This window comes from Mirounga leonina, unplaced genomic scaffold (assembly GCF_011800145.1).
Source record: "Mirounga leonina isolate KUSES-001 unplaced genomic scaffold, KU_Mleo_1.0 Mir_125, whole genome shotgun sequence".
Lineage (NCBI taxonomy): Eukaryota > Metazoa > Chordata > Mammalia > Carnivora > Phocidae > Mirounga > Mirounga leonina.
The window spans coordinates 1,022,441-1,048,317 of record NW_023270305.1 but is presented as its reverse complement, the minus strand read 5'-3'; the positions used below and the strand labels follow the sequence as shown (position 1 = coordinate 1,048,317).

The 25,877-nt window shown below is 55.5% G+C and overlaps 1 protein-coding gene across 1 annotated transcript; it reads right to left on the bottom strand.

Moving 5' to 3' along the window:
* Positions 1 to 23,517: 23,517 nt before the first annotated feature.
* On the bottom strand, positions 23,518 to 25,507 carry KCNF1 (potassium voltage-gated channel modifier subfamily F member 1). The gene has a single exon (XM_035000438.1). The coding sequence runs from the start codon at positions 25,502 to 25,504 to the stop codon at positions 24,020 to 24,022; it is 1,485 nt and encodes a 494-aa protein (XP_034856329.1). The 5' UTR covers positions 25,505 to 25,507; the 3' UTR covers positions 23,518 to 24,019.
* Positions 25,508 to 25,877: the final 370 nt, after the last annotated feature.

Here is a 25,877-nt window from a genome sequence, read left to right as displayed (position 1 = left end):
ATTGCACTAAAGGTGGGTTATGGACTGTGTACCACCAAGCCGGCTCTGGAAGCCAGAACCCAGAGAGCAGCTGGGCGTTGCCCAGAGTCCAATAAGGAGCTGACCTCAGGCCTGAGAACAGACCGTGTCTCATCCTCCATGGTGCCTCTGGTCCAGGTTCCTCACTTCCGGCACCTCCTTCCCCTGTGCTGCAGATGACTGCCTCTTCCCTGACCCGCCCTCATGCCCAGGGCTCTCCCTGCTCTCAGGAGAGCGGCAGGGCTCCCGCTTTCCCCTTCTCACCTCTGCTCACTCCTTAACGGCGCCCCGTGTCCACCTCATGCTCTGGCGGAGGTCCCTACCACCCCGACAAGTTCTCAGAGTCTTCGTGTCTCCGGTGCTCCTTCTGTACCTGCCACCTGCCCATGACCTCGCCCTCTCCTGGTCCTGCTCACCCAGCTCCGATGCTCCTCCTGGTCTCCTGAGCTGTGCCCCCCTCCAGCCCCTAAACGTAGATGTCTCTAGGACTCTCCTCTGCTCAGTCTGCCCTCCCTCTGGGAAGACCACCCATTGCTGCGGCTGCAGTTACGATCCCACTTGTCACCCCAAGTCACCACTTGATGCAATGCGTGATGGGGGCGGGACAGAGAGGTCCCAGATTATCCAAAATCCCATGGAAACAAAACTGCAAACAACTCCCCATTATCCACCCTCTGCTGAATGCCATGGTAAGGTGTGCAGAGGTCTGCCACTTGTCGCTCCCACCTGGCAGATCTCTGACACCCCCCCTTCCCCATACTCAGTGCCATGGCCCCCTCGCCGGTCTCCCCTCCTGCATTCCTGCCACCTTCCAGCCCACTGCTGCCCTATCTTGAAAGTTCTTTCGACCAATGATCTGCTCCTGTCTGTTCTCACCCTAGTGTGAGGTCCCAGGTCCTTCGTGACATGGTCCTCCCCCTCCCTCGTCTGCGCTCCCCCGGACTCCCCAGGCTCCTGCTGGCAGGGTCCTGGCTGCTCATCTCAAACATCCATCCGCAGATCCATGATGCACCCCAGGACACCGTCTGCACCCCAGCTAGTTGGCAAGGGCGCCGGTCTGCAGGGCTGGATGTGAAGTGCCGTGCCGTGGGTGAAACTGAGTCTCAAAGAGGCTGATGTACTTGGTGAGCAGAGGAGCCCGGGGCCTGAAGCTCCAGGGTTTAAAATGCTCCAGAGAACTCCCCGGGGGGTTGGTGTTGATTTTTGCAGGAAATAGCTGGACCGGCTGCCTGCGGTAATTGCCATTTCTTCTGCTCTCCGAGGGGCTGCTATCTTTGGCAAACTAATGACTAATAAGGTTTACTCAACAGCCAGTATAATCGCTAGAGAAAACTATCCTTAAGGACTTATTCTGCCTGATTGGAGGCTTGATGTCACAGCCGCAGTGTTCTGAGAAACCCCTTCTGTGACTCGGAGGGTCGGTGCCGGGCGTCTCCTGGGCCCATCAAGCCTCCGTGCACCTGCCAAGCGGCCTCCTTGGTCCATCCCCCACCCTCCAGGGGAGCCTCTGTGGGCAGAGACGGGGGGAGAGGGGGCAAGAGAGGGGCCAGAGCTGCCCCCCAGCCTTCTAACAAGACAGTTCCCTCCCTTCGGGGCCGTTTGGGGATTTTCTTTTTCCTGAAACCTTCACCTAAGTAGCAAAAGGGGCATCTCGTTTAAATGCCAACTCGGCAGGTACAACTCCCTCCCCCCACCTCCGGCCTGTGGGAGATAGCAGCAGAGCTGTGGCCCTTTTCCTTCTCACTTTCCAGGCTCCCTGCGGGCAAAAGTGTCCGTGCCTGGAGAGGGATCCGAAGGACGTTCGCCCAGATGTGCACGATGCCTCACTGTCTCTGGGCAGTTGGATTTACGCGTTTAATGGATACCTGTATGAATTTCTTTAATTTTGTGTAATAAGCATATGCCATGTTTCCAATAAAGAGAAAAGCTTAGTAAATTCTCTCTGCGTGAGCTGCCCACAGCCCTCCCCCAGGGCCCCTGCTTCCTTGGGTTGGAAAGACACCAGGATGGACAGTTCCCGCTCCAGAGGCGGAGGGAAGAGCCGCATAGGCGGGCGTCCAGGAGGCGGTGGTACCCGGCTGCCTGCAGGCCACCAGCCTGTGTCGTTTTTATCCAAACAGCCTCTGCTCTCCTTGGCCCTTTGGTGTGTTCAGAAGGGAGCCTAGGGCTGAGGGGGTCGCAGGCAAGAAACACAGAAATCACATGCTTTTCTTGTCAAGTGCTCAAAACCAAATGCAGATGACTGACTTTTTGTCATATGTGCATATTTCCTCCCCCAAATCAGTGCCTATTGATCTGTTTCTAACAGTTGGTGTAGATATTCTTTTCTCGTTGCTATTACAAATCATAAATATGGATTTAGGAATTTTTTTTTAAAGCTTGGAAATATTTCCATGTCCCCGAAGTCCCCCGATGTAATAAGGGCTGACTGTTTTCCCGTCTGGTTTTGTCTGCAGACCCTGGGGTTTTGCCGGGCCCTGGGGCCATGCACACTCTGCTCCGATTGTTGTTTGATCTGGGGGGGACGCCCTAGCCCTTGGAACCTCGATATCCTCAGGTGCACAAAAAGCAGAGAGTGGACTGAGCTCTCTGCCCAGCACATGGCCGGAGCCTGAGCTGGTGGTCCCTGTCCAGCCAAGAGACCCAGTGGGGAGACCCATAGACCCTTAACCTGGGGGGACAGCAGACATGGTGGTTCCCGTGTGGCCCCAGGGTCAGACCTGGAGGACTTGAGTCCTGCTCACACCCAATAAGCTGTAGGACACCTCTTTGCACCTGGGTTCTCATCTGCAAAGCAAGGGCAGTCAAAATAATACTTGCTCAGGGGACGCCTGGGGGGCGCCATCAGTTGAGCGTCTGACTCTTGGTTTCGGCTCAGGTCATGATCTCAGGGTCGTGAGATTGAGCCCCACGTCAGGCCCCATGCTCAGTTCGGAGTCTGCTTGAGATCCTCTCTCTCCCCCTCTCTCTGCCCCTCCCGCTTGTGCTCTCTTTCTCTCTGTCTCTCTCTCTAAAATAAATAAATAAATCTAAAAAAAAAAAACAACCTTTCCTCGGTAAGGTTGTTGTCAGGACAAGAGTCTGGGGGTGGGTGATGGATGTCACTTACAACAACCACCTGGAGCTCGTGTTAGCTGTTCGCATCAGGGGCAGGTGGCCCCAGGGCCGGATGCAGGCAGCAAGAGGCCCACCTCTGCTCAGCGTCTCTGCCTGTCTCCTCCCCTGTTCCACGCCCTGTCATTTCCTCCGGTGTCTCTGAAGCAGAGCCTTAAATTTCATGTCAATGCTTCACCTTTCCAAATGTGGAGAAGGCAGCCCTTCTGGAGGCTGTGCTGTGAGCGAGGAGCTCTCTCGCTGGCTGCTTCCCCTCAGTGACACTTAGGACTCCAGAGACTCCAATCCCTGGATCTTAGGAAGCTGGCCCTGCATCCTGGTCGGGCCCGGGAGCCCCCAGCCCAGGCCCCCGTGCCTCTTTGCTCCTTCTTGCCACTGGTACCTATTCTTGGACCCATGCAGCCCCCACAACTTCCTGCCCCAGCGGGTTCCCCGTTCAGCTTCCGTCTCAGCCCCAGAGTCCCTGAGGCTGCTGCTGGCGACCCCAAAGAAAAGCCACTGTCCTGGCGACCCATCTACATAGCACAACCTTTAGTTCCATCGGTGATCATCAGTCGGGTGGTGAGCAGGGTCCATAGACATCTCTGGAGGGCCTGTGGTGTAGTCCAGGATGGAGAGAGGTCAGGGAAGAGGCCAGAGGGAGGAGCAAAGTGGCCACCTCCTCTGGCTGAGACACTAGGCCCTGTTACCTCTAACTCACACCAGCCCCCGGGAGGGATGTTACTTCCAAGCTCAGAGAAACTCAACAATCTCCCCAATGTAACGGAATCAGTAAGTAAGAGTGTGAACCAAGGTCTGCTGACTCCAAAGGCTTGTTCTTTCCACCAGACCATGTTTTGTCCAATGGTCCAGAGATGGCTGGTTCCAAGGACCAAGTGCTCAGCCCGCCGCCTTTGTTCAGTCAGGAAACTTTGTGTGTACACAGACCAGAAGGCCAGCAATTTCTGGGACAGTCTTTATTTCAGATCATCTGCTGTGTTCACCTCAGAATCCATGGAGATGTCTTGGAAACCCCAGTCTGCACACTGAGATGTCTTCCAGATCTCTCCTGCACCCAGAAGTCACAAGGTTTATCAGGGCTCCGAGCCTCTGAGGATCCGGGGTCTTGTTCTCATCCTGACATCCTCCCTCGGAATGGAGCGACACCCTACATTTGTGATGTTTCTCTACCTCCTTTCTGAGGCCAGGGCTCATGCCTTATTCATCTCAAAACCCTAGGCCCAGGCAGCGTTCGGTTGGCTGTGCATGAATCTCGTGGATGACCACGATCCATAGGTGATCCCGTGGACAGTGGGTGATTAAGGCTGAAACCCAAAAAGAATTCCCATGTGTCCAAGGGAGCTACAGAACCAAGAAATTCCACACTTCTATCCCACAAGAGAAAAAAGGGCTGAAGCTTGACTTCAAGTGTCTCCCCATACAGCTTGGGTTGCTGGGGTGTGGAAGATGGGAACAGCACTGAGGAATCCCTCACCCCCTGACAGCTCACCTCCTTAAACCAGAGGTAAATTTCTAGAAGTCAGGTAGTACTGCCACCTGGTGGCCCCCACCATGTTCCATGTCACGTGTCAGGTAAGATGACTGATGAGGTTGGGGCCTCCCACCTGACTGGATTCTCAACCCAGGGATAACCCTAAATCTTCCAACCCCAAAGAGGCTTGGCAAGCAGGCCTGATGTAGGTTCTATAGAATGGTCCTTCTCATCCCTCAGCGCCAGTGTTTCCATCCTTTCCAATGACTACAGACCCCGACTGTCCAGGCCCGTCCCAATCTGAGCCCCAACTGCCAAATCTACCCCCTACAGACTTTGCTTTCCACCAGCTGTCTATTCACAGCCTATGCTGGACTCCTTTCGGGGTCTCCAGAAGAAGAAATGGAAGTGCCTCAGATTTATTCATTCAACAAACCCTTCCTGAGCTCTCCTGAGCTCCGAGCCCGGAGGCCCTGGGACTGGGGATGGAGCATCCGGGACACACAAAGTCCCACATGACAACATGGCATGGTATATGCCCCTCACAGCACAGATCCAGCACCTTCTCCTCTGCGGAGACCTCCCTGGCTTGGCCGGCCCCCTCTAGCACCATCAGTCCCCCTCTGGGCCCTGCACCCTCTCCCAGAGGGGTCCGGGCTCCTCTGAGCTCATAATTCTCTGGAGGCCAGGGAAACAGAGCCTCATTCTTCTCAGCCACCATCACCCCATGAGCCAGTCATGGATGCTTTGTCAGAGCCTGCCGAATAGAAGAATAAACTGTGTCACCCTCCGCTGGGCCTTGGTCTCTCCATCTCTGAAAAGGGAAATATAGAACTTGGTGTTTCCAAAATCTTCCCAGCTGGAAAATTCCAACTCTCTGGTCTGGGGCCATAAAGTGGAGGCCCACACGTATGAGAGTGTGTGTGTGTGCGTATGTGTGTGTGTTTGTGTGCGCACGGGCATGCTGGCAAGGCTGGGAAAACATTATTTCCATGTTAGAAACATCTCCACCCTCCTCCAGCATACAGGTACACCACCCTCCTGGCACTTCGATGTGTTCATCAACCCGGAAGCTCTCCCAACCCTGTAGTTTAGGGATTTTAATGGACCTGAGCCATCATTAACTCAATCTCCAGCCCCGTCTCATTCCTAGAAAATGGGGCTAAAAGCTCCAAGCTTCTAATCGTGGCTCGGCCTTTCTGGTGACCAGCCGTAACCTGCAGTTACCCAGGAGCCACCGAGCGTTGTCTCATTAGAACAAAAGATGCTCCCAATACCCGGGGAATTCCAAGGGATTTAGGAGCTCTGTGTAGACACTCCTATCACCCCCCTCACTCAAAAAATTATAGGGGTTTTAGGAGCACTATGTCAAGAACTGGGGACAGAGATCAAATATATATTTCTTAGGATGTCACAGTCACCATCCTCCTTGGAGTCACTGTCCTCTCGAGGCGGGGTGGGGGGTGGTCAGAAGGCTAAGCAGCTGCTCTTTAGTCTCTGAGCTCAGTTCTGTAAGTGAGTGTTTACCAAACGTCTAAGCTGCAGATCGATGGGTCCCAGGGCCAGGGTGGCTGGAACGGCTCCCTGACCCCGTCCAGGCTCCCACAACCCTACACCAGTGGTTCTCCAAGTGTGGTACCCAATCGGCATCAGTATCACCTGGAAAGCTGTTCAAAATGCAAACTCTCAGCCCCACCAGCTCTGGTGACATGTGTTTTAACACACCCTGGGGGGAGCCCGGTACAGGCTCAAGTGTGAGAACACTGACCTGAGCTGCCTTTTAATGCAACTGACCAGAATGCTGTCTCCATTCCCAGAGAGGATGCTCATCCAGGCCGGATGCAGATGCTGTGGAGCATATAAACCAGGGGACCAGGAGCCCAGAGGAACGGGACTGGATTTGAAGGTGGGATTTGGGCTGATTCCTGGAGGACATGAATGAGGAAGCCTGTAGATGGTAGGGAGGAAATGGTGGATGGAGGCAGGGGTCAGAGCACAACAGGCCTGGAGCGCCAGGAGGTGGTCTGGGTTTCTCCCTGTGGGAAACGGGATACGGGTGCTCCTCTGGGTCTGATGGTGCAGTTCAGCTCCTTCTGGGACAGGACTTGCCCAGGCGCTTAGTGCTGAGCAACTATTAGTTGTCTGTTTTCCTGGAGCCTTTGGAGGAAGAGCTTTGGTGTCCACGTGCAAGGGCACCTACCCTGAGGACTTGTCTCTGCTGGGCTCTAGTGTCTGTCTAAACCCAAACCCCCAGGCCCTGGAGCCAAGAGGGGCAGAGCCAAGCCCAAGGGGGCCACCAGGTCCAGGAAGTGATGGTTGGGGGGTGAGGGCTCCCCTGAGAGGGAAGGTGGGAGGGATGAGGGGAGAGGGTGAGGGGGTGAGGAGTGGAGTGGTGTGGAAGCTTCCATCAAGCCCCTCCCATCCCCACAGGACGCCCCATCCTTCAGCATCTGGGTCCCCGTTTGTGGCTTTAAATATGAAGACATTTTGGCGTGTGGGACCCCATGCTCGCAAAAGCCCGCTGCCCCTGCAGTCATCGAGTAGATTCTCAATTCCTGATTCTGCCTCCTTCACAGCAGGGATCTGCACTCCAGCCTCCAATTGAGCTTCGTTCATTCTGCAGACATTGCTGAGCTCCCACGCCGGGTCCGAGCCCACAGAGCACGGAGGGTCCACGGCCATCCTGTCCTGCCCCGCAAGTGGGCAGACACCTGCAAGGGCTTTATTTTATGAGGCCCCGTCCTAGTGCTACCATGCCCATTCTGTAGAGGGGGCCATCCCCCTCGGCAAACACACCTAGAAAACTTGGTCAGCCAGGATGTGACCCCAGCACTTCCCGTACACTGAACCCCCTCCCAGACCAGGGTACCCCCGGAGGAGGTGGATGACTTGTCCCAACCCTCACACTGGGAAGAGGGGCAGGAAGCCTGGCCAGAAGCTGCTCCCTTTCCATCATGTGACCTACAGTGCCCCCTTCCCATGTACCCCGCCTGGGCAGCCACACGGCCTACGACATGAGATCTGAATCCAGGGGCTCTGTGGCAGGAGATGGCTCAGCCCAGCGCTTGGGGACATGCACGATCTCCCTGATAGTCTTCTCCACTGCGGGTTGTTTATGGAAAGGATGATGGAATCAATTTTTCTTTCGTTTAAAGAAAAACGAAAATCTGGGGGAATGTAAAGGGGTCTTCCAGCCCTGCCAATTAGTCTTTGTTAGGCCTGAGGGGGGAAGTGTATCCAGTTTGTTGATCTTCCTTGGCCCAGACAGGTTTGTGGGGGCGTTGAGGAGGCTGGCAGAGAACCACAGCCTTCGGTGATCGTGGCTATATTAAGATCAATTACACGGTGCAACAAACATTTGAATCATTCTCAATCCTAACTGCTTGGATTTGAATATGCATGAGAAGCTGCCCAGAAATGACTAAAATACATACATACACATATATAGTCAAAAAGCCAGACAGGTCTGGGATGAAGACAAACAAAAGGCAATTTTTCACTCTGGTGAAAGGGTGTGGGAAGCGTGTAGGGCCTTGTGCTGGATTAATTGATGAAGACTCATTCACAGCCGATGTGCAAATCCGGGGGCCCATGGGGAGCTTTGCCCAAATCGGCCTTTCATCCAGGTAGGAAGTATTTTCCCATTTACAGACGAGGAAGCTGAGGCTGCAGAAGTTAAGATCATACTGCTGGTCCATGCCCAATGAGGAATTTGAGCTGCCATCTCTCTGCGCCCACAGCCCTACCTTTTCCAGGCAGACACGGCTCAGACACCGAAAAGACCCCACTTCCACCCACCGTACTCCTCCAAGTTCAGGCTCCACAAAAATGATTTCAACTTCTACTTCCTGAACGTCTGCACACAAGAACAGTGTCAGACAAGACCACAGCCAATACTGAACAGGAGCAATCAGAAAAGAAAGAATTCCTGGAAATAAAGAGTCATAATTCTAAAAAATAGTCGGACAATTAGAAGAACAATAAAATGGGCTTAGCTGAGCACCAAATCAATACCATAGATGATAAAGCCAAGAAAATCTTCAAACATGGGGCAGAAAGGCAAAAGAGAACAAAGCTACCCATGCCAGACACACAAAAACAAAGTCACTATTAACACACGTGTAGAATTGGTCTTCACTTTTTTTCTGAATATTTTGTTTATTTATCTGAGACAGAGAGATAGAGCAGGAGTGGAGGGGAGGAGCAGAGGGAGAAGGAGAAGCAGACTCCCCACTGAGCAGGGAGCCCGGCAAAGAGCTTAATCCCAGGGTCCTGGGGTCATGACCTGAGCCGAAGGCAGATGCTTAACTGACTGAGCCACCCAGGTGCCCCTGATCCTCACTTTCTTATATGAGTCTTTGAAGAAAAAAAAACCCAGCAGAAACGCAGGAGAAAACATAAAGCAATAATGGAAGTGAATTTCTCTGGGCTAAAGAACGTCTTGAGTTTCCAAACTACAAGTCTACCAAGCGTTGAACGGGAAAAGCTTAAAAAGATGCATACTTTCTAGGTGAAATTTCATGTCCTGAAAGAACTTCAGAATTCCAAAGATATAGAAAAATCCTAAAAGCCTCAACAGTGAAAAATGAAATGACCTGTAAAAGATGAAAAAAGCAGCTGTCTTCAGGCGAATCCGCCCTGCAAGTGTCGTCCAGCCCAACCGTCAATCTGTTGATTGAAATCCAAACAGACACGGACTAGAGAGTTTACCATCCATACGTCTACCCTGAAGGATACACCCAAGGATATGTCTCCAGCAAGACAAAAAAGGGACCCAAGAAAGAGGATGACATAGCAGGCAAGAAACTAAAAATTATACTCCGCTCCCAGGGATGCAGCCTGAACAAAGATCACGGGACGATGACTGGGTCACAAACCTCAGAGAGCAGATGCACTAAGCCAGGCAGAAAACTGGAAGGCTCTGGAAAGAACGCCTCCAGCAGGAAAAGCACATTCATCTTCAGCAAATACTGTGGCGAAGAACCGGACAATCCCAGTGATAACAAGAAGGCAAATCAAAACATGACATTTAAAAAAATTGTGCACTGCCCCCCTTCACCTGTTGACATCAGATCCCACCTTCCTGTCTACATCCGCGATGAAGATTTGTCACATAAGCATGATATTGAAAATGCTGGCTATTGGTTTAAATTTGTTTAGAATCAGTTGATGGTCAAAGCACAGAATTAATTACGCAGCACAGAGTACGTGGTTTAAAGCTTAGCAATGCACAAACGAGAAGCCTGGGGACCCGGGGGGAGGCGGGGAAGGCGGAAGGAAACATGAGAACCTAATCTCACTTCTACATCGGGGGGAGTCAGGAGATACTGATGGATCTGCCGCGTTGAGGAGAAGTTTATTACGTGAAGCACTAAAGGTAACTACAGAAGAAGTAAAAATTTTAAAATGTGACTGGCAGAGATTGGGGTTGCTGGGAAGCGATATTCACAGAAATAAGCTAACATGTCTCATTTCCTTGTGAGGGATAAATTCTTTCATTCATTCACCACATATTTATTAAGCACTTATTATGTGCTTGGCCCTGTGCTGCGTTCTGGGAGTTTGGAGGTAAGCAAAACCCCAGTCCCTGTCCTCAAAGAGCTGGCAGTCTAGTGGAGAAGACAGATGTTAATTGTATAAATAAAAATCACACAAGTAAAGGTAAAATTGCAAATGTGCTGCGTGTACAAAGAGAGGCATGTGGTGCAGTAAGAGTATAGCTTGGAGGCATGTGATCCAGACATGGAAATCAAGGAAAGATCCTACAGTCGGGCAGCAATGAGAAACTAAGTAAGCAAGCAGAGGCGAGAAAGCAGAGGGAGCAAGCAGCATGTGCAAAGGCCCTGTGGCAGGAGGACACGAAAGCCTGAAAGAAGACCAAGAGCCTAGAGGATACAACAAAGAAAGAGCAGGCGGTGGAGGTGAGGCTGCAAGGTAGGGAGGGAGGGGATGCACAGCCTGGATCGAGGACATCCAGCAGTCAGACAGCAAACATCACCAAGAGAAGAATGCTGGAACCCACCCCATGCCAGAGATCAACCAAGACAAAATAGAGCTTAACTTTATGGAACTGCCCTTCTTTGCAGATAAACTAGTTTTTAAGACTTATAAATAAAAAAAAAAAAGCAAGTGAAAAATCCTCAGAACTAATCAGAGTTCGGACAAATGGTCTCCCAGCGTGGGCCCTGGACCAGCAGCATCGGCGGCTCTGGGAACTTGCTAGAAATGCAGATGCTCAGGCCGTTCTCCAGAACCTGCTGAGTCAGAACTCAGGCTGGAAAGGGGAGCAGTATGTCTTTTAACAAACCATCAAGGTGATTCCGATGGATGCTAGACGTTCGAGAACCATTGTTTTAAGGCCCTGGAGTACAAGAAAAGAATCCCATTTAAGAACCACATAAAAATCCATAGTTGAAAAAAAGAATCTCTTCACAACACAGCCGATATCATGATACGTCCCTGCATTCTCCAGGTTAGGGGCGTGTGTGTGTGTTTGAACAGCTTTATTGGGATATAATTCACATACCATATATTCACCCACTTGAAGTATACAATTCAATGGTTTTTAGTACGTTCACAGCTATCTCCAACTAACGCCACAGTCGATTTTAGAACATTTTCATCCCCCCCCAAATAAACACTTAGCCTCAGCGGTCACTCCCTCTGCTCTCATCTGCCCTCCAGCTCAGCCCTGGACAACCATTAGTCTACTTTCTGACTCTACAGACTCGCTTCTCCCAGACTCTTCGTGTAAATGGACTCACACACTCCGTGGCCTTGTGTGCCCGGCTTCTCTCACGTCACGTCATGTTTTCAAGGTTCTTCCGTGCTGTATCATGTGTTAGCACTTGGTTCCTTTGGATGGCCAGGCAATACTCTGCTGCATGGAGAGCCCGTGTTTTGTTTATCAGTCGAGGATCGTTTTCCTCCAGTGGAAGAAGGAGCTGAACCTGGGAGCCGTGCCTGGGGGTTGAGTTTGAGTCCAGGCTCCGAATTATCCTGGACAAGTCTCTCCCCCCTTTGAAGGTCAGTTTTCCCATCGTGAAAGGGGGTGACTGCCCTGCCCGGGGACCTAGCCTGCTTTGCAGGCCCTCCAGGGAGCCTTGAGTCAGAGTGCCTGGGGTGACTGTGGGCTGAGAGGCGTATCCGGATTTAGAAGAAGTGGAACCACATCCAGTAGCATCTGATGGAGAAGCCAGAGGCAGCTACTCAGAACCCGTAGGGGGATGGCACCCCAAATCCGGAGCAGGAGGGACTCCCCTATCTGGTCTCCTCAGAGTCTGAGGGAGAACAAACAAAAACACTTGATCCCTCAGGCCTGTCCAAGCCTGGGATGACAGGAAGACAGATCCTAAAACGGAAGCCCTAGGTCCTGCTGGCCCCGTTCCAGCGCCAGGCGCCTGCCCTCCGGGAGTCCCTGCCTGGCAGGCAGACACGGGACAGGCCACTGGGGAGGGTGAAGGCACCGTGGATGTGCGAGAGCAGGAGGACAGCATGGAGGGCAGCCAGGGGAGCAGGGATTGGCTAGGAAGCTGTCCTAAGGAAGGGGACGTCCAAGCCAATGGTGGGGGGGGGCATCTAACTGGAGATGAGCTGGCAAGTAGGGGGCAAGCCCTCCAAGCCAGGCCCCTAGAGTTAAGAGAACAGAGGGAAAGAGCCCAGGACATTTACAGAAGTGGTTCTCAGCCTGGGTGACTGTGCCCCCAGGGGACATTTGACAGTGTCTGGAGACATGTTTTGGTTGTCACAATTAGGGGGTGGGAATTGGGGGGAGCAGGGGTAGAGGTTAAAGTTGCTGTTAAACATTCTACAATGCACAGGACAGCTCCCCACAATTGAGAATCATCTGGTCCAAGGTGTGGCAAGTGCTGTGCTTGAGAAAGCCTGAGCTCAAGCTTCCGATGGTTGTGACCATGCGAAGGTCAGGACAGGAGGTGCAGATGACGGAGGCTGGGAGCTGCCCTGAAGAGCCTGGATTTTCTCCCAGACTAATGGGGAGCCATAGAAGGTGTTAGGCAGAGGGGTGATACCTCTGCTCTGTGTTCAGATGCATCTTTTGGGCCCTGGAATGGAGAATGGACAAAGGGTCCTCTGATGCTACCAAACTGGCAAGAAATCAGACCTCCTTTGTTAAAGGCAGGACCTGGGATACCAGAGACCTGCTGATGAAAATGGGTGAGTGTTCTCCCCGACAGATTCCCATCAGGCAGTGTGTGCACCACCGTCAGACCAGGTGCCCACAGGGCAGAGGCAGGGCCTGGAACTACAGATGGAGGCTTCCCAAATCCGTCTTGGCTCTGGTCACACGGGGACAAGCGCAGCCCCCTGCCCAGGGCCACACAGGCCCCATCAGTGCTCGGCTGTTGACAAAACCCGTTTTTCTTTGCCATCGGCCTCCCAGGGCTGTTGGGCTCAGCTGAGTGCCTCAGGGACCCCCTCTGAGGGGAACTAGCTCCCATCCCTCCCTGCTCCAAACCGGCCAGGTCCCCCCACAAAGCCTCTGCTCACCCACCTGCTCACTACCTTACTCACTCCACAGACACTTGCGTCCTGGGCGGGGCTGCTCTGGGCTTAGGGTTTGTCAGAACCCCATCTCCCTTAAATGCTTGGTAGGCTTCCTGTCAATTCCGTGATATAGGGAGGTAAGACACAACTCCTGTTCTGGAGGAGCTCACAGCCAGGAGGGGAGGCGTGGCAGCCGTGACAAGATGAGGCCAGTGTTCCGAGGAATGGAGGCCAAGGAACTCAGAAGTGAACAGCCCACCTAGACTGTATTATCAGGGAGGGCTGCTAGGAGGAGGTGACCCAGAGGATGTGCCTCATAGGCCATGCAGGAGGTAATCAGGCAGAGATGGGGCAGTTGTCTTGTGTTCCCGCAGAAGGGGACGGAGAATTAGAGACTGCCCAGACTGCATGGAGGGCAGCCAGGGGAGAAGGGGAAGGGAAAGGTGGGGGTGGGGCTGGCCAGTGGCCATTAGTCCAGGGAAGTGGGCGCCGGGGCCACCTCTGCTCGGCACCCTCCCCTCCTCCTTGCTGCAGCCCTCCTCTACCAGGGATTGTTTCAGGAACCCAGGCCTATGCCAGCCAGGGCATGGCCATCCCCTAACCACAGGGATGACCCAGTTCTAGCCAGCGAGAAGCAACAGGGGTGTTTGTTAGGGACAAATTCGTGACTGAGAGTCATACTAGCAGAGAAGAGCTGAGAGTTGCTAAAAGAAATCAGAAGGGGCACACCACTAGCTTGACACCCCCACAGTGAGAGTCCCCCAACCATGTCCTAGGAAGCCAGGGGCCAATGACCAAGCAGCCCGGGGGCTGGGAAGAGCTGGTGCTTTGCCATATCGTGTAATTGGTTAGTGGCCCACATAATGGGCCAGTGGGAATGGGGTGGCCGTGAGGCCAAGTTTCGGGGTGGTAAGCAGAGACAGCCTGTAGCCAGGAGAGAGGGGTTTCCCCCGGAACAGGCTCAACAAGATCTTTGTATCTGACCGTGGACCACAGAATGGACTGGCAGTCCACGAGGCAGGGAAGAGGGAGGATGTCCAGGAGGCCCTAAGCCTGGCTGACGGCAGCCTGGTCCCCTCGGCACGGGAAACAGAGGCCGGGCCCCACCTCGGTACCTGCCGCAGGAGGGACCCCCACAACCACGTTGGAGGACCACAGTCACGGGAGAGTCTCCCAAGAGCAGATTAGGGACAGTGGACTGAGGATATTTCCCCAAGTGCAAAGCTCAGAACCTGGCTGGCTCCGAGTAGCGCTGCTGGATCAGCGGCTATGAAGAGCCCTACAGGCCTGTGACAGCTCAGCTGACCACCTCGCAAACGAGAGCTTCTTACTGTCGTTTTCCTGCTCTCTCTCCAGTACTGTGGACTTCGGGTGTGTGGGCAACAGATGACTTACCTCTGGCCACAGGTCACCAAACTACGAGGTTCCATGTCCAGACCTGCGGGGCGTGGAGGCATTTCATAAAGGCCTGCTGGGCCCGGGCTGGACACAGTGGCGAGTTGTGCCTTTGGGTGTCTGGCTCTAAGAGGGAGCTATCTGAATGTCATGTATATGGCCTGGAACACTCCAGCCCGATCACAGTAGCCCCCACCTGTGTCAGTGAGGGCTGCAGTAACCCAGACCTCAGCAAATGACCTTCCCCTGGCCACAAGAATGGATCCAACAATGGGCATAGGACCCAATTTAGGCCACTGAAAAGAGGATAAGGGGATATCTGCTGGGAGCTTCTGGGAAAGTTTTCTTTATTCTGTCAGCCTCTTCTCCTAGAGGTGAGCATATAGCTGTTGCAACCATCCTGGTATCGGAGGATAGGGCCCACACTTGGAGGAGGCGGAGCTGGGACAACTGCAGGGAAAGGGTCAAGCCAAGCCTGAAGCCCACTTGCCCTTAGCCTAAAGCACAATCCTATTGTTTAAGTCGGCGTGGTTCAGGTTTCCTGGTCACTTGTAGCCCAGAGCATACCACTGGATGGCCTGTGTGAGAGTGGAACAGAGAGGGAATGGAGAGGAGCAAGACATACTGCTCATCCTAGAGGCCTCAAAGGGACAACAAAGAATTTGGACCTCACCTCATGGGAGGAGGGGAGAAGGAGGAAGTTAAGCAAGGTGACAACTTATTGAATCAGCAGTTTTGGCAAATGACTTTGTTGCACCGAAAATGGATTTCAGGGCCAAGACTGGGAGCAGAGGACAAGTGAGTGGTCTTTTATAGTAAACAGGCCATGGTGGATGCAGCCGGGGCCCGCTGGCTGCCCCTCTCCTCGGTTCACCAGACCCCCGAGGTGCCGTTTTCTTCAAGGGTTGCTGGCTTTGGGCAGTGAGGGCAGCAGGGGGCTCAACTTGTATTCTGAGTATTGCTTCAGAACATTCTCTGGGAGGAATATGGCTTCCCAGCCAGACCCGAAGCTCCAGACCACTGGAAGCAGGGAGGGGACGAGGGTCTAGGGTGTCACCTGCCCATCTCCCACATGTGATCCCACCCCCCACAGGCTCCCTGCACCGAGCCAATCTCCCCATTTTGAAGTGAGGCTGCCCCTAGGAGAGGCAGAAACAGCATGGCCTGTGGGCTGGACCGTGGCACCCACTTCACCCACCAGGCCCTGAGCTGGGCTCTGTTCTGGGAAACTCTGCTATAAATCTCTCACTGTTTACAGTAGAGCTCGGAGGGTGCTGGTTTTCCTCTCCGAAAAGCCATGAGTGTGGGAGCAAGCAAAGCCTCGGGGATCACCCGGGGCGCCCGGTGAACAGAGCCCTGTGGACTCGGCCCCGTGTGTGTGGCAGGCTGAGGGCCCCTCCATCCCTGGGCTGGGCAGGGGGCCAGGCACAAGAATGGCCTCGGCAGAGTCGTCCCCGCTGGGCCGGCGCTCACGGTGACTCCCACGTTAGGGCTTTCTGACCAAAACACCTTCCAGCTTCCTCCCCGAGGATTCAATTAAGTGCTTGCTCGTTCGGTGTAAACACTTAGCACTCTGTGCGGGGCAGGCGTGATGCGGGCCACAGCCAGAGAGGTAAGACGCTGTGATATTGTGATTTATTATAAGAAATATATATATTTGGTCTTCGTCCCCATTTCTGGCAGAGCTCTAAAACCCTTGGAGTTTCCTAAGCCATGAGAGCAGCAGAGGTTCTTTTGTTATGGTATGGAGGGGACTTCTGGAACTCACTAAGGACCGGGCGGGTTGCTAGTGGAGCAAGCAAGAGGTTGGACATTCAGTCCCACCCCGGGGAGAGGAGAGGAGCTCCAAGTTGAGTCCAAGCCCCAATGGCCAGTGAGTTAATCAATCATGCCGATCTAATAAAGCCTCCATCTAAACCCCCAAAGACAGGGTTTTTTTTGTTTTGTTTTGTTTTTTTAAGATTTTATTTATTTATTTGAGACAGAGAGAATGAGAGGGGGGAGGGTCAGAGGGAGAAGCAGGCTCCCCGTTGAGCAGGGAGCCCGATGCAGGACTTGATCCCGGGACTCCAGGATCATGACCTGAGCCGAAGGCAGTCGCTTAACCAACGGAGCCACCCAGGCGCCCCCCAAAGACAGGGTTTTGAGAGCTTTCGGGTTGGTGAACACGTGGAGATTTGGGGCAGGCTCAGAGAGGGCCTAGGAGCTCGGCACCTTACCCTGACCCCGCCCTAAGCATCTCTTCCACCTGCCTGTTCCTGAATTCTGTCCTTTTGAAATAAACCTGTAATCTAATAAGGAAAGTGTTTCTCTGAGTTCTGTGAACCTCTTTAGCAAATGAATCCAACCCAAGGACGGGGTGGGGGGAACCTCTGATTTATAGCCAGCGGGTCAGAGGCCGGTGACAACCTGGACGTGTGACTGGCATCCTGAGTTCACGGAGGCTGCTGGAACCTCCCGTCGACCAACCGCTGGTACAGACAGTCTTGTAGGACCGAGCCCTAACCTGTGGAATCTGATGCTATCTCCGGGCAGTCAGTGCGGGTTAAAGTGTAGACACCCAGCTGGTGCCCCAGAGAATTGTCAAGTTGGGGAGCCCCCCTCCCCTACACTGGAAACTGATGATCTGTCCCCACCGCCAAGAGACAAGACAAGCCCCTGTAGAATCTAAGGAAGAGAAGGTCAGGGTGCCTGGTGGCTCAGCCGGTTAAGCGTCTGCCTTCAGCTCAAGTCATGATCCCGGGGTCCTGGGATCGAGCCCCGCATCGGGCTCCCTGCTCAGCGGGAAGCCTGCTTCTCCCTCTCCCTCTGCTGCTCCCCCTGCTTGTGGTCTTTCTCTCTCTCTCTCTGTCAAATAAATAGATAAAATCTTAAAAGAAAAAAAAAGAGAAGGTCTGGGTCTGGCCAGGAGTCTGGCCACCCACGGCACCATGCTGCGCACAAAGCAGGTGACAGTAAGTTTATCCCCTATTTTATTATGCACCCACTGTGTGCCGGGCACTGCTCTAGGTGCCAGGAGAGAGACAAACCTGCCCCCGGAGGCTCACAGCACAGGTCACTCACTGTCCCACAGGCAACAGTGCGAGACGCAGACAGCGGGGGCCTCCGTCCCCAGGGAGGGGCTTCAGTCCTGGCCCGGCCACCCTGCCACCTTTAGTGGGAAATTGGACAAGGGGCTTAAGCTTTCCCAGCTTCAGTTTTCTGGAAAATGTGCCCCATGCTGGGCACAGAGTGGGTTATCCGGAGAGACTTGTCCCTGCCGGCCCACCCCTGCCTGTGCTCTGGGCAGCAGCTGAGGCAGGTATTTGGGGTCCCCTGTCAGCCACGTTCCCTGCCTGTCTGATCCAGGAGCAGGACGTGGTTGGTGCTCCTCAGGATGGACAGCGATTGTTGGCTGGGAACCAGGTCTCGGGAAGGCAGGGAGCTGGAGTGGGAAGGAGGGGCTTCGGGGCGAACCAGGACTCCTAGGGTCTTCCTTTCATTTAGAAGGCAGGAGCGGATGTATTTTTGCACGCGAACACATCCACACACGCAGACACACGGACACACGGAGACACACACACTGTCCAGCACTTCCATCATGTGCTCCCAGGTCTGTGAGAAGTAGAAGCAGGTAGAGCCCTCATTCTGGCTATGAACTTTAAAAGGTGACGATGTGGGGTGCCTGGGTGGCTCAGTCAGTTAAGCGTTTGCCTTCCGCTCAGGTCATGATCTCACGGTTGTGGCATCGAGCCCCGCATCGGGCTCTGTGCTCCGTGCGGAGTCTGCTTCAGATTCTCTCTACTTCTCCTCTCACTTGCTCTCTCTCTCTCGAATAAATAAATAAAATCTTTATAAATGAATAAATAAAACCTCAGTTTTGACGCTTGGCCCAAACCCGTGGCCAGGAGTGGATGGGGAGCGGACAGAGAGGGAGGTGTGCATGGAGACAGGATCGGGGGGTCTGGCTCTGGCGACGGTCTATTTTGCCCAGTTTGGAGTGAGGTGGTTGACTCGGGAGTCTCTCCAGCACGGTTGCTGCCCCTCTCTGGGCCACGTAGGAGGCAGCGTTAGCTGGGAGCAGGGAAGAGGGCCTTTCATCCTGGTCTGGAAGCAGGGGTAGTGGAAAGCTGCAAGGGCCGTAGGGACAACAGGAGTCCCCTGCTCAGAGGAGGGAGTACAGAGGCACCAGAGTTTGGGATCCGGGTCTGGTGCAGTGGAGGGGGGTGGGGGTGGGGGCAGTGGGAGATGAAGCTGCAGAGAGACTTTGGAGCCTGCCCTGAAGGGCCTCGAGTGCCATGCTACTAGTCTGGGGCAGGGGAGGCACCGCCAGGAGGGAGAGGGAGGGCTCTGCTCCCACCTCCCATACCCACTCAGGTGCAAGAGGCAGACCTGTGGTCCTGGAGGCTCCAGTCCACCTGTGAGCTGGCTGGGCCTCCCCTGAGGCCTCCACTCTAAGGCCAGGTCAGCCCCACCCCTCCAGATCCAGCGAGGAGCCAGACTGTACGGCAGGGACAAGGCGCCTGGCTTCGAAGCCCGGGTCCCGACCGCTTCGCCAACACGTGCGCCCACAGACACTGGCCCGTGCGTTCACACCTGCACCTCCTCCCCGAGCTGGGCTGCCACCGCAGCAAGCCCGGGTCCCGTGTGCCCAGCCAAGCCTTGTCAAGAGGCATCGCGCTGTGTTTGGGGAGAAGCCACATGCCCACTGGCAGGCGATCGCCGGCAGACGCCCACGGAGGGCGGCTCTCTCCCTCCCAGCGAGCCTGACGGAAGGACAGCAGTGGTGGGGAGGGATGCCGCTCTGCAGGCTGGTGGGCACCCCGCCTGAGCTGGACTCCCCCGCGCACCTCCCTTCAGCTGCGTGACCACACGCGTGTCATCCGCCACAGAACCAGCCACACCTTCCTGGCCGGTTGTCCAGAGAGGGAAATAAGGTCACACTGACGGCCGCCCTGGCTCCCGGTCCGGCTGGCTGACCGTGGCAGTAAAATGACGGAGTGCAGTCCCCTAATCTTTGCTTCTGTTTCTTTCCTTTTTGGAAACCCAGAGCATCCCTGTAGCTGCGTCTCGGGCTGCTACGAGGGGAGAAAAGCCTTTCAGGGGGGCTTCCACCTCAGATTAGGGGTACAGCTGAAATCCGCTTACAAATCTGCTGCTACATACGTCCCTGCGAGTGCGGTGCACAGAGCCTGCTTGTCTCCGGCTGGAAGGTGGGAGGCCTTTTTGGAAACACCTGCCCCATGTTTCCCAGGAGATGTCAAGAGGCATCTGCGGGGCAGGGGAGAGGACTGGGCCGGCCTGGGACTTAGGAGGAGCAGGCAGCCCCTTCCCTGCCTGGGCCAGGGGCAGGCAAGGCCCCCCTACCTCCCAAGCATCCGCCGCCCTGGCCCATCATCCGCCGGAACTCCCCCGTTAGCAGGACCCCCTTTAAATCCGGCAATGTGCACCCATTCCTGAAACCCCGGGCAATTGCTAGAGTCTTACCTGCCTGTCAGGGTTTCTTAGGAAGTGTGTGTGAAAGAATTTCAGGTCTTGCCATTTTCACAGATTTTCCCCCCCATTTTCTGGGTATTTTGTTTCATTGTTTTCGGCGGTACCTCCAGACCCCAGATGGCAGGTTTTATGCTCCAGACACCTCCTACCATTGCCAACATGGATCTTGAACGGTGCATGGCCCAAGCATCTGGTCCAAAGCTGCTTGCTCAAGGAAATGTGTTTTCCTTCTCAATCTTTCCTTAAAAAAACACCACCGCCAGAACCAGTCCATCTGGAATGTGGCTTTCCAAGAGATCAGATGACAGCATCTTGCACCATTAGGAAGCTCGGGGGCAAACACTAGGTGGGAGTCTCTGGGGCCCTGAGCTCTGATGGAGACTGCGAGAGCACCCTGGCCTGGCTGTGGGTAAGGGTAGGCTGCAGGCCATGGGCGCAGCTCCTACGTCGGCCACCAAGGAGTGGCACACGGCCACCAGCCTGTTGCCTCTGCTCTCTGGGCCTCAGTTCCCTTATCCGTAAAACTGAGGATAATTAATTCACTGCATGATTTGTTTTTACACACACACACACACACACACACACAGACTTGCACTCCCAATTCTGTTTTCCAAATGGCACAATGCTCTCAACGTTGTGAGAACAAAGGGGCCCCTCAATCTGGCTGTGAGCTGCAGGCCTTTAATGAATTCCCCCTCACTCGACTGCACAGGATTTCGTACCACATTTCCCCATCAGTTCATTGGAGGAGAGCCGGACTAGACGATGCCTACTTTCCTTTTAACTTGGATATTCTGCAATTCCATGAAACATATTTTTCTTTCTTTCTCTCTCAGAAACTAACGAGGCCCAAGAAGTTTGTCAGAATCACCCAAGTCAGAGAAAAGGATGTTTAGGCTCTGGTCCCAGGCGAGGGGAGATTTGGTGACACCATGGACGAGAGGTCAGGAAGGGAGGGGGAGACTGGCTTGCAAAGCAGGAGCCGGGGTTTGCAGAGAACCCGGTGTAGGAAGCCAGGACTTGGGGATCCTCAGAAGGAAAGAAAGGAAGGCCGCTCTGACCCCCGGGGACACCGAGAGGGACCCAAGTCCCACCCCCTCGGAAGAGGGCCCCCTGCTCCTGGGTCTTTGCTCATGATGTTCCTGGGTTTTGCACAGCTCCCTCTGCTTCTGGGAGAACTCCTACTCATTCTTCAAGGCCCAAGAGATCTCATTTCCCACACCCAGGGTTGGGGCGCTGTCGCTGTACAGGGCCAGATAAGAGATAGTTTGGGCTCTGAGGGCCAGCTGATCTCCTTCACAACTACTCACCTCCGCCCTTGAGCCAGAGACAATCTGAGAAATGGGCTTGGCTCTGTCCCACTAAGACTTTATTTGAATTGCAGATACTTTTCATGTGTCACAAAACGTTATTCTTTCTCCAATTATTTTTTTTAACCACTTAAAAGTGTAAAAGGCCTTCTTAGCTCATGGGCTGTACAGATGGCAGGCTACATTTGTGGCCCAGGCCATAGCTTGCCTGCTCCTGTTCTGGCCTCAGGACCAGCCCCGGGGTTCCTGGAAGGTAGCGGCTGTACCTGGGGGGTTGTTGGAAATGCAGGATTTCAGGGGCCCGGGCAGATCTACCGATTCTGCATTTTAGCAAGAGCTCCAGATGACTCGTGTGCACTTGAAAGTTTTTAAAAAATTCTCATGCCTGGGTGTCACCCTAGGATTCTCATGTGACGGTTGTGGGTGCCGGCTGCCCACCAGGATTTTGTAGAGCTCCCAGGCAGTTCTAATGTACCTTGCAAAGATTCCCCAGGGAGAGAAGGCTGCCCCTCCGCTTTGGCTCCCACAGCCGCCTGGCCACTCCTCCACAACCAGCCTGTCCCCCTCTGAGCTCCTCTGACACCGGGACACCATCTAATCCTAATTCATGAAGGTTCTCAGACAAATCCTCATCCTCTCCTCCTTCCAGTAGATGAGCTGGACTCTGAGATGCTTTTCTAGCTATAAAGACACTCTCCCCTTGCCCCCAGGTGAACCAAAGAGAAGGTGCCTCCTGATCCGGGGTCCCCCTGGCCTCTCCCCAACCAGGAACTTTTCCCCCACTTAGGCTCCAGAGCCCCCATTGAGCCAAGGCCATTGAGCCAAGGCCCACACAGACCAAGCAACAACCCCCTCCTCCCCACCCTTCCACCTCCACTGAGTCCCACAGTCCCAGCCCCACCTCCTTCCTCTACCTCCCTTGGTCCCCTGACCCAATATTTCCCTGGCGAAACTTGAGGGGAGGGGCCCACAATATTGGCTCCGGGCCTTGCTCCCCACAGGGATGGCCCTGACTCTCTCGAGGCCTCCCTTCCAAGTCCCCTTACCACAGGGCAGCCTCCCACCCCCTGGAGTCCTCAACACTACACGCCCTAGGCTTTGAAATCCTGGAAGGAGCCCAGAGAAACCATCCCTCTGCATGCCTGTAGGTAAACCAGGGCTCAGAGAAGAGGAAAGACTGGGGGGATCACCGACCCTACTCCCTGACCATGGCTCATCAGCTGCCTCAGCCGGGGAAGGAAGAACAGAGCTCTGGGGCTCCTGGAAGATAGACAGCCAGGGAGAAGGGCCTGCCAAGACCAAGTCTGTCCAAGGGGACTGCCTCTGACTACGAACAGCGTGGCAGAGCCCTGTCCCCTCCCCTTGCTGCTGCGCAAACCCAGCCCCGACCTTGGAGGCCAGAGTAGACAGCTATGGGACTTGCCTCCCTCTCAGCACACGGTCATAGGGATGGCTGTCATTTACTGAGCAGCTACTATGTGCCAGGCACTGTGTTAAGCACCATGGGTCTCTGAGATCATTTTAATAGCCCCCCTTAATGAATGATCACAATGAGGATCAGAGAGGTTGATCAACAGGCCTGAGACCACACAGCTAAAGGAGTGGTGGGGGAGAGAAAAGTGCTAAAGAAAAATGCGAGAAAAGTATTTGAGCTGGAGGACATCTCAGAGATATCTTCCTCATTCCCTGGGCTGCAAACCCAAGTCTGTCTGTCTCTGTTCCTCTGGGATTCATAGACCAGGCTGGAAGTGGGCCACCCGGGCACACTCAGGTTTGCTCATTCAGCTGATACGGCAGAGGTCCTGGTTCTAGAAGGAAGGATGGGCTGGAGGACAGGCACACCCACCCTGAGGAAGCTCAGCTCTTCTCCTGGTCTACAGACCTTCCCTCCCTTGTGGGCCCAAGTGCACGCCTCTGTCCCAAGGCCACCTCAAAGCAAAGAGAATGCATGGGCTTTGGGATCTTTACACCTGGGACTGAATCCCTGCTCTGTGTGGTCCCGGGCCTCAGTTTCTTCATCTGTCAAATGGGGATACCTATCTAGCAGGGTTGCTGGAAGGAATGGAGAGAAGTTGTGAAAAGGGCCTCCCACAGGTGATAATTAAGTGGTAACCACGCCACTCGGTGTTTCTAGCTTGGTGAACTCTTCCCCTCCTGGGAGCAAGCTTTTCCTCAGAAGGAAACAGAAGGAAGGAGTCGCCGGCACATAGCCTCCTGGAATGTGGCAAGGCTCCTTGGCGCGGAACCCTGTGTATGAACCCTTCTTTAATTAGCTCTCAACTAAAAATAGCCCCCCCCCCGGGGTGCACACCTACTTCCCGGCCTGGCACTGCGTGCACCCGAGCCATGTCTGAGGGGTGGGGTATTGGGGGCCAAGCCAGCCCGGGACAGAACCTACAACACAGGTGGGTGCACAGAGCAGGAGGCTTTATTGAAGGAGATACAGAACCGGGCAAGGGCTCCTGCCATCAGCCAGACCATGGCCTCCGTCACCCCACGCTGCCCGCGACTCCTGGACACCCACCCCTCTCTCCCCACGGGCTCCTGACTGCCGGCAACATAGAGGGGTCTTACCCAGCCTCACCAGAGGTGCCCAAGGGGGCCTTCAGAGTTCTGTTCAGGAGACGGTTGAGGGGACAAAGGACAGCCCCTCCCAGGAAGTCACGGACAGGCCCATCACACCTGTCCATCCGTCCACTGGCCGAGTCCATCTGTGCCCGGAAGACCCTCGTCACTTGCAGCTCTGGAGCCGGGTCCTGTGATGCTTCTCCTCGGTCAGGAGAGGGATGAAGGTGTCGCTGTGGGAGATCTTCAGCCGGCTGCTCCAGCTCGGCCCCTCCTCCCCGACGGGCTCTGGCGGGAGGCTGTCCAGGTCACTGCGGGAGCACCCCACTTTGCCCTCGGCCGCACTGCTCGAGTTGAGCTCCATCAGCTCCAGCTCGTGCTTGGCGGCTGTCTCCAGGACCCGCTGCTTATTGTAGTACCTGACGAAGTTGTTGATAATAGGGTGGATGGGCAGCGCGATGGCAATGACCCCGCACAAGAAGCTGATGGCCGCGTTGAGCTTGCCCAGAGTGGTCTTGGGGTAGATGTCACCGTAGCCAACGGTCGTCATGGTGATGATGGCCCACCAGAAGGACTGGGGGATGCTCTTGAACAGGGTCTCGGGGTGGCTCTGCTCCATGGTGTAGCCCAGGGCCGAGAAGACAAAGATGCCCACGGCCAGATACATGAGCAGCAGCCCCAGTTCCTTGAAGCTGCGCTTGAGGGCGTAGGTGAGGGTCTGCAGGCCCGACGAGTGGCGGGCCAGCTTGAAGATGCGGGCGATGCGCATGATCCGCAGGGCCTGCACGGCCTGCTGCACGTTGGTCAGCTCCATCATGCGGGCGCCCAGGTGCGTGAGCGTGAGGCTCACGTAGAAGGGGAGGATGGCCAGCACGTCCACGATGTTCATGAAGGACAGGGCGAAGTGCAGCTTGTTGGGCGAGGAGAGGAGGCGCAGCAGGTACTCCAGCGTGAACCAGCCGATGCACGCCGTCTCCACGTTCTCCAGCGTCGGGTGCTCCACGCGGTTGCCGTCGGCGTCCAGCACCTGCAGCTCGGGGATGGTGCCCATGCACATGACCACCGACGAGATGAGGATGAGCAGGAAGGACAGCACGGCCACCACCCGCGCCGGGCACGACGACTCGGGCTTCTCCAGGAACTTCCAGACGCACTTCTGGCAGCGCCCCCAGCGCCCCTCGGCCGAGTCCACGCCCAGGTCATCCAGGATGAGCTGCACGCGGCGCGCGATCTCCTCCAGCTCCTCGCGCTTCTCGCTCAGGTGGCTCTTGCAGCAGTCGTCCAGGAACTTGAGGTCCACCTTCCAGAAGTCCATCTCGTTCTTGAAGCAGATGGGGCAGATGCCCTTCTTCATGTGGACCTCCCCGAAATAGTACACCTCGATGACACACTTGAAGGCGTCCGGGTCCCTGTCGAAGTAGAATTCGCGCTTCCCGGGGTCATAGTCGTCGCACAGGGAGAAGATGGTGTCGTAGCCCCCCGCCAAGCAGCCCATGAGCTCGGCCAGCCGGGTCTCCGGGTACTGGCTGAGGAGGTCCCCGTACAGCACCTGCCGCACGCCCCCCACGTTGACGACGATCTCGATGTCGTCGCCGGCCCGGGAGTCCTGGCTGCCCGGCTCCGGGAGGCTGCGCTGCCCGGCCGCGTCCATGCTCCCGGCGAGCGCCCGCTCAGCCTCGGCTCCGCGCCCCGCCGCCGCCGCCACCAGCCGCCGCCACCAGCCGCCGCCAGCCGCCGCGGGCCCGGGGGGTCCCAGCCGCGCGCCGCCCTCGGGGAAGCCCGCCGGCGCCCGCCTGCCTGGAGGGGCGCTCACAGCCGGCGGCAGGCGGCAGGGGCGCGCCGCGGGGGAGCCATGCAGCCGGCGGCGGGGCTCCGGCCGGGCAGGCGGGCGCCGGGGCGCGCCGGCGGGGCGGGGGGTGGGGGGCTCTCGCGGCCGCCGGCCTCGCCCTGGGCACTCACCCCCGCTCCCGGGCGGCGCCCCCCGCCGCTTCGGCTCGGCCTCCTGCGGGACCGGGGTCCCCTCT